This window comes from Lactuca virosa, chromosome 9, assembly GCF_052849685.1.
Source record: "Lactuca virosa cultivar CGN04683 chromosome 9, Lactuca_virosa_CGN04683_v6, whole genome shotgun sequence".
Lineage (NCBI taxonomy): Eukaryota > Viridiplantae > Streptophyta > Magnoliopsida > Asterales > Asteraceae > Lactuca > Lactuca virosa.
The window spans coordinates 197,874,297-197,881,980 of NC_136434.1; the positions used below are offsets into that span (position 1 = coordinate 197,874,297).

The following is a 7,684-nucleotide window of genomic DNA, read 5'->3' on the forward strand; positions in this document are numbered from 1 at the left end:
CGATCAGAGAAACTCAGTGAGTATTTCGTCGTTGGCGACAGAGGATCGACAACTGGAAGCAACTAACTGGAGACGGTGGTGGAGCACAAAAATCTGAGAGTATTTGGCGCAATGAACCTAACATTTTGAAAAATCACCAGAAGACACCCACACAGGTGGAGCTCGTTCTGCTTCTATGTTTCATCAGTTATGTTGACTTTTTTCTCTATGATATTCTCTGTTATCTGTTGTCAAGAATAAACCTCGCGTAAGTATCATACAGTCAATCTCCCTATTTCTTCTCTTTGACTTGCATAGTTTGATTTCCTTGGTTGTTTTTCGTTTTCTCTGTTCATGTTGATTTTAGGTGATCTTTGAAGAAGAATAATATGTCGGTATTGTAGATCATGCCCGAATCTTGTTGAACTTTGAAATGAATGATTAGGTTCTGAATAATTGTCACAAAATAGTTGGATTAAAGGTGTGGAGACTATCTGATTTCAAATGTTTAGAATCAATCAAAGCCCACAACGACGCCATTAACGCTCTCACCACCAGCACATGAATAGTTTTATCCGCTTCTGCAGATGGGAAGATCAAGGCATGAGGGAGACCTGAACTAGAAGGTGCACATGTGTTCATAATGGGGTCGATTGATGGAGCATCATTCTTGAGGATGAAGGCTGATTAGGAAGGGTTGATTAACAAGTGTGTGTTTGAGTGTGTGTGAGAGAGGGGATGGAGACTTGGACAAACAGTGAACAACGTGGATTTAACTTTTTTTAATTAATTAAAAGCCACTTGTACATAAAACGGGTAATAGTAGGTTAGAGTGACCAAATAAACAGGTCACTAACAACTTTGTTCCCTAATAAAACACGAAAATAACTTAAGGGACTAAAATGGTAAACCCTAAAACCATTATAGGGCCTATACGTCATTTCCCCTTCTTGAATTTTGGTCCAAAAAATCCTTTATTGCAATTTTGGTCCTTAAATGAAGTTCTTATAATATATTGGCCCCTACTCCAAATAAAATGGTTATTTTTGGCCCTTAAATATAACTTACTTTTTCAATTTTGATACCAAAATATTGTTATTGCAATTCTAGTCCCTATTTGAGTTTTTTAAAACTCTTTTCTATCTTCGCTCCAAATAAAATGGTAAATAACACAAAAGACATTAAGTTTACACCAAAATCCTAATTTGATATTGTGTTTTTCAATTTTTTTACAATTCTGACCACTTGATCGGTCAACCCGGTTACATGCTGACATGTTGGTTTTGATGACGTGGCATGCTAACATGTCATGCTAATGTGTTAAAATTGAATTTTTTTCCTACAAAAGACATTAATTTTTCAATTTTTTTCAATTTTGACATTAATTTTAATTTTTTCTTTTAATTTTGACGCTATTTTTGTTCCAAATTGAACATCATTTTTGTTTGTTCAATGTTGACCATTTTCCATTGAAACTGTATAAATATTTTTTTAATATATTTTAAACTGTATAAATGCATTTTTTTTCATTTAAAAACCATACTTTTATATAAATACAAGGGGTTTTTTTTTTACATTCAAACCATAATTTTATGTATAACTATGTATCATTTATGTAAAAACCATATTTCATATTAAATACGCAACTTTAAAATGAGTTTGGAGGTTTGGAGGCGTGTAGTCGATCAAGACCCAAAGATCAGGTTTGCAACCCGTGAAATTTTTACATCTTATTTGAAGCTTATGGTTAGTTTGGTTCCCATGATGTAACTAATGCATAACATTATAACTTCAATGTAAAAAAAACCTTGTATTTATATATAAATGTGGTTTTTAAACAAAAAAAATATATTTATACATTTTAAAATGTAATAAAAAAATATATTTATACGGTTTCAAATAGAAAATTATCAACATTGAACAAAATTAGAAAAAATTGATGTCGATTTGGAACAAAAAAATAGAGTGTCAAAATTGAAAAATAATAATAATAAACTTAGTGTCAAAATCGAAAAAATTAAAAATTTAGTTTCTTTGGTGGGAAAAAATTTAATTTTGACAAATCAACATGTCATGCCAGCATGCCACTCATCAAAACTGACACATCATCATATCATGTCAGCAGGTAACCTGGTTGACTGGTCAAGTAGTCAGAATTGTAAAAAATTAAAAAACACAACGTCAAATTTGAGAAAAAAAATAGTGTCAAATTAAAATTTTTGTGTAAAGTTAGTGTCTTTTGTGCTATTTACCTAAATAAAATGACTATCTTTTTGGACAAAATTTACAAAAATCAGCTTTATTCATGAAAAAATAGTCACTTGACTTTGAACAGAAGTTTTATAAGAACATCAAATAAAGATCACAATTATGAAAAGAAAAAACGTTTTTGAGACCAAATTGCATAAACCAATACTCGAAGGCTAAATATGTAATTTACTCTATAGTCATTTCACTTGGATTATGAAGCAAAAAAGTTTTACTTGGACATCACCAATTCAAAAAGCTCTACATACATTCACTATAAGTCTGACAATCATAATATGTGGCTTTGCGAATCCATATATAGGTCTCATAAACAAGCTCAATAAAAGTAAAAGTATATTTAACTGATATATGAATAAAATAAATATTTATTTGAGCTTGTTAATTCCGTGAAAACACTTTCTCCAATAGCCTTTTGGAATCTTAAACAGTTTTTCATTGAAAAAGCTCCTATTATGGATGCTTATGATTTTAGTAACTTTGATGCGTAAATTTCATCAAGTTGCAAAAGGTTTTTTTATTAGTAAGCTAAAATTTTGTAGGGGTTCACAAGCAAAAAGTATGATCCAGGAGACAGAGTAATTAGATGAAAGCGAAAATAAAATTGCAAAGTTTAAGTTGGATTCATCTACAAACACAATTGTAATTTTATTTAAGTTCCCTTCGTTTTATGGTTAATTCTCTACAATATGTGCCTCTATCCCTTTATGATTATATGTACATAGGATTGATTCATCATCTACAAACACAACATTTACCATTACACCTATATATCATTGATTCCCTAGAAGTAGAAGCAACAAGTATATAAACTATTCTTGAATTTCAGGATGCCCATTATTATGTGAATTAGGCGTGTTGTTGGGGTTAAAATGTGACCTCAATCCAATCCAACATTGGTAATAATCATGATCCACATATGAAGATTCAAGAGCCCATGGGCAAATACGTGGCATTAGACATGATTCAAACATGAAGGCCATTGTGTCCCTTATTCTATGTGGCCCAACATTATCACCACCCGCAATTGTCGCCTATAGACAATATAAAAAAAAAAAAAAAAAAAAAAAAAAAACTAGATATCATGAAATATTAAAGTATAATTATAAAAAAAAAGTATTTAATTTTTACAAATAAAAAAAAATTATTTACTTGAAGTTTTTGAAAATTTTAAAAAGATCGGTATTTATTGAAGAGTATATGAATAAAATTAATTTAATTTCAAGAAGCTTACCTCGTAGGTTTTTGTGTCGGGACCATGAGGAGTCATACAACTATGAAGACTTGCACCGCCAGGGAGAAACCCGTCCGCTTTTGCCTGAAAACGTCATTTCTTTAGTTACTATCAAAACAAGATGGGACAACGACTCACTCTCTGATCTTTCTTCTGTACAAAAAGACGTAAATGCCCTCATCATCAATAATATCCCTACAAAGTTTGTCCAGTCCAGTCCAGTCCAGTCATCTCATGTCATGTCTTGTCATGTCATGAACTGTCACGTTTTGTTCTGTTCTGTCCTGTTACACTGTTCGGTCCTGTCCTGTCATGTGTAACAGTAGTGTTACAGTACCTCATATCCTCCATGGATAAGGCCCATAAATTCACTCATACAATTGCGGTGGTAGTAAGGAGGTCTAAAAGTATGCTCCGCCACCAACCACCGTGGAGGAAATATCACAAAATCAAGCAATGCAACCCCAGGTTTATCAGTCGGTGCGGTCAACACTGCATTAAAGTTACAAAATGAATCCTTTATTATATCATTATGAAAATACATTACTATTTCTTACACTTAACACATAAATCAATCTTGTAAATGAACAAAAATTATCTCATTTACTAAAAGATAAAATCACACTCACCCGTGTTTATTGATGGATCACCATGGTCAACCAAAACCGTATTATATGGGCAAAACTTGCTTAGATCATACTGCAACCAATAAATATGATGAAAGTAAATTACATGTTTGGTCCCTGAGTAATGTTGATTTTTTCAATTTTCGTCTCACTTGCGGTTCTTGCGACATTTTTGGTTCATATGCCAAGTATAATGACTATGGTCCTTGGATATAGGCTATATAACCAATTTTGCAATTTTTATGTCAAGAAAATCAATTTACTTGATATAGGGACTAAAAACGTTATAAAAACCTCAAATAAGGAGCAAAATTGTGAGAGAAAACACATTGGGACCAAAATTGAGAAAAGAAGCTATACTCGGGGACCAAAAATGTAATTTACTCGTGATTGTAAATCAAACATATATAAGAAACTATAATGAAAAAAAAGTGTACCTTATAGGGGACATAATTGCCATGCCAAGCAACAACATTGAATGGTGAAAAATCTTGTCTAGCAGTAAAAAGTTCACCACCAAATTTCTGTATAATTGTATAACCTGGACGAGATTCCTGTTCAAATGAAGCTGTGGGCACAAGGAAATCCTTTGGGGAAGCAAGGCCATTTGCACCTAAAAGCAACACCAAGTTAAAAAAGACAAAAATACCCTTATAGAGATACAAGGGATAGTTCATAGTAGTAGGTTAATTACCTATTGGCCCAAGATCAGGGAGTTGGAAATGAGTACCAAAAACTTCAGCAACATAACCACGTGAAGGGCCATCTGGTAAATCAATAGCAAACCGGAATCCTTGAGGGAGGATTACAATTTCACCAGGTGAAACTTGTAGTTTTCCACATTCTGTAGTGACCCACAACCCTAAAAATAAAAATGTTTTATTATAAATTTATAATCACAAGTTCCATAATCATGAAGGGTAAAAGATGCATTGAAAATGTGGACACTTACTTCCAGTTTGAGGAACTATCAAGAAGTCGCCATCTGCATTGCAGAAAGCAGAGTTTTCCATTGATATGTTTGCAGTGTACCTACATGATCATGAAGACAACACTTAATGCAGTAAACGAATGCAGATTCTATAAGGTACAACATTTGAAGCATATGTTACATGTGAATGGCGAAACCGTGTCTAAGGAATGAACTGCCAGCTCCACATACAGAATAGAGCCCATCAACAAAGTCTGTTGGTTCATCAGGAATATCAACAGGTTTCCATCGAATTTGTGTGGGGTTGATTGCACTGTTGACCTGGCTGAATTCACTTACTAGCTTCTCATGTTTGGGGACTCTTGGTTTAAATGGTTCGTGTGTGACTGAAGGTTTGATCCGATATAGCCAACTGTTGAAACAGAAATAGAATGAAAATGTGAAAAAATTGGAAGTTGCTCAAATCATTGATCAAAATCTTATGATACAAAACTTTCATACGAATCAAAATACTGTGAGATGTAACAAGTAGGCTCTAATATTCTATAATCATGTATTTTGCGATTAGTATTCAGTAATTAGTATGTATATGAATCTGATGCAAATTGGAAGTTGGTTGAATTTGTAGAAGGAATACTCTTACAGAACTTAAATCGAAACTAAATTTAAACGAATAACGTTCGATTAGATTGATCAAGCATAATGAATCAATGAACTACGATTATCAGACTAGTGAATCAAGTTATGTTAACATTTTACATCTTACACGACTCTTCAGATATACTTCCTGACCAAAAAACTAAGTCACAGAACAAAGAGTTGCTCACTCGAATTTGCATAAGCAATACCTAGAATCGCAAAAGATCGAATAGCAACTTCATGTTCAACAATTAACTAAAATCGGTATGGATAATTGTGAATATTAACTTCAAAAACCAGGAAAACAGTAGAAAAAGCAGAAGCGTGATTTAAAGGAACTCTTCCAATACTAGAAAAGTTGTTTAAACAAAAATATAAAATGATGCGTATAAAGTGAGTAAGTACTGGACCTTCGTTGATTGAGCTTGCGAGGAGCGGTGAAAGAGGTGCCGGAGATCTGTTCGGCGTAGAGACCAAGGGGGCAAACCAGTGGACTGTTTTGACCCTGAGGGAGAGCTCCGGCTATCGCCTCCGATGAGAAGTGGTTTCCGAAGCCGGACTGGTAGTCGGAATCTGCAGAAGGGAAGTCGAAAGATTTGGGAGCCATCGAGAACAGGAATCAGAAGAAATGAGGGAAAAATAAGATTCAGTTCATTATAAACGAACTAAAGGTGTCACGTTGGGAGGGAGATGTAGAATTGCAGATATATACTGACGTGTAGTCGATAGTCTTCGCCGTCAATAAATGTTATAACGAATAGAAACGGCTAATCACGCATCAAAATAAAAAGGAAATTAAGTAATCTCACCATTTTTTGTGAATCACTTAGAATTTTTTTTTTTTTTTTTTTTTTTTGTATATGACCGTTTCGTCCGGAATGTATTCTGGATTTGAATTTTGAAATGGATAAACGGATAAAATGATTCAACTCGTTAATGTGGTCCTCATATATATAACATATCAGACCATGTGTTCGAAATCAATGTTTCGGACTTCATTTGAAACTTACTGTTCCGGACTACGTCAAATTCATTGAATGTCTTTTTCTAGTAGTGAAGAGATTCATATTTTTAGGTATGTGTTGATTCTTTTTATGATTATATGTTTTATTTGTAAATATATGTTTTCGTTTTTATATGAATTGATGTGATTACATAGCTATAAATCATTTTCCTACGAATTTTAGTTATTGTTAGGCTTTTGTGTGATTATATGTGGGTGTATTTGTGCACAGAAACAATTAAAAATATTTAAAAAGATTTAGTTTTGAATATGTCCGGAACAACTTCAGAATAGTGTTCTGGGATGCAGCCTGGAACACAGTCATTATAGTCCAAAATGTAGTCCGAAACTTAGTTATTTTTAGTTTGGAACATAAAGCAACGGACTAATTAAAATTCATTTCATTATGGCATGACAGAACCGATAGGTTTTCTAGGTTACAAAATAAAATTAATCAAACATGATTTGCACAGCGGAATTTCACATAAACAATTACGGGCACATGAAACCTGGAAATTTATGGTTTTTCTCATAATAGCAACATACTTTGAAAAACTAAATAACCATAGCTAAAATCGAAAATCGCAAAGTTTAGTTCACATAGATTTTGCTATTGTCGAAAATAACAACCAACTTAGAAGAACCCTTCTTTGGAATGCTAGCCCCAATAATTTGGAAGCCTCTAATGTGTCACACCCAATAATTGAAAATCATGTGTGTGTATAATAGCAGTAAATTGAATCTAATAAGAATATAAAAAAAAATTATTTACCTATGAGGTTGTCACTATGGTAGGGACGAAGATTGAAGACTTGAATGGCTTAAGGATTATGCAGAATTTCTTGTGTGTGATGTTCTTTCTGGTATACATTGTTCGTTTATATAGTGATATGAGGGTAATTGTGTAAACTTCAAAAAAAAAATAAGATAGGATATGATCGACTTCTCTCCAAATGTCTCCAATTTTGGAGGAAGATTAGGAGGGAAGATCTTCCCTTATCGCCTCT

The 7,684-nt window shown here is 33.1% G+C and overlaps 1 protein-coding gene across 1 annotated transcript; it reads right to left on the reverse strand.

The window, feature by feature from the left end:
- Window positions 1-2,867: 2,867 nt before the first annotated feature.
- On the reverse strand, window positions 2,868-6,381 carry HGO (homogentisate 1,2-dioxygenase). The gene is made up of 9 exons (XM_079073606.1): window positions 6,085-6,381; window positions 5,217-5,447; window positions 5,057-5,136; window positions 4,799-4,966; window positions 4,542-4,717; window positions 4,108-4,177; window positions 3,816-3,970; window positions 3,479-3,562; window positions 2,868-3,278 (listed from the first exon to the last, which is right to left on the reverse strand). Exons 1-9 carry the CDS (start codon window positions 6,279-6,281, stop codon window positions 3,057-3,059), a joined length of 1,383 nt encoding a protein of 460 aa, XP_078929732.1. The 5' UTR covers window positions 6,282-6,381; the 3' UTR covers window positions 2,868-3,056.
- Between the last annotated feature and the right edge of the window lie 1,303 nt (window positions 6,382-7,684).

Bases quoted from the DNA above. Each gene is read 5' to 3' on its own strand.
- HGO (XM_079073606.1), bottom strand. From the start codon at position 6,281: ATGGCTCCCAAATCTTTCGACTTCCCTTCTGCAGATTCCGACTACCAG. The intron at 4,967-5,056 runs GTAAGTGTCCAC...TTTTATTTTTAG, and splicing joins GATAGTTCCTCAAACTGGAA to GGTTGTGGGTCACTACAGAA. The intron at 3,279-3,478 runs GTAAGCTTCTTG...TATTGTCTATAG, and splicing joins CCGACACAAAAACCTACGAG to GCGACAATTGCGGGTGGTGA.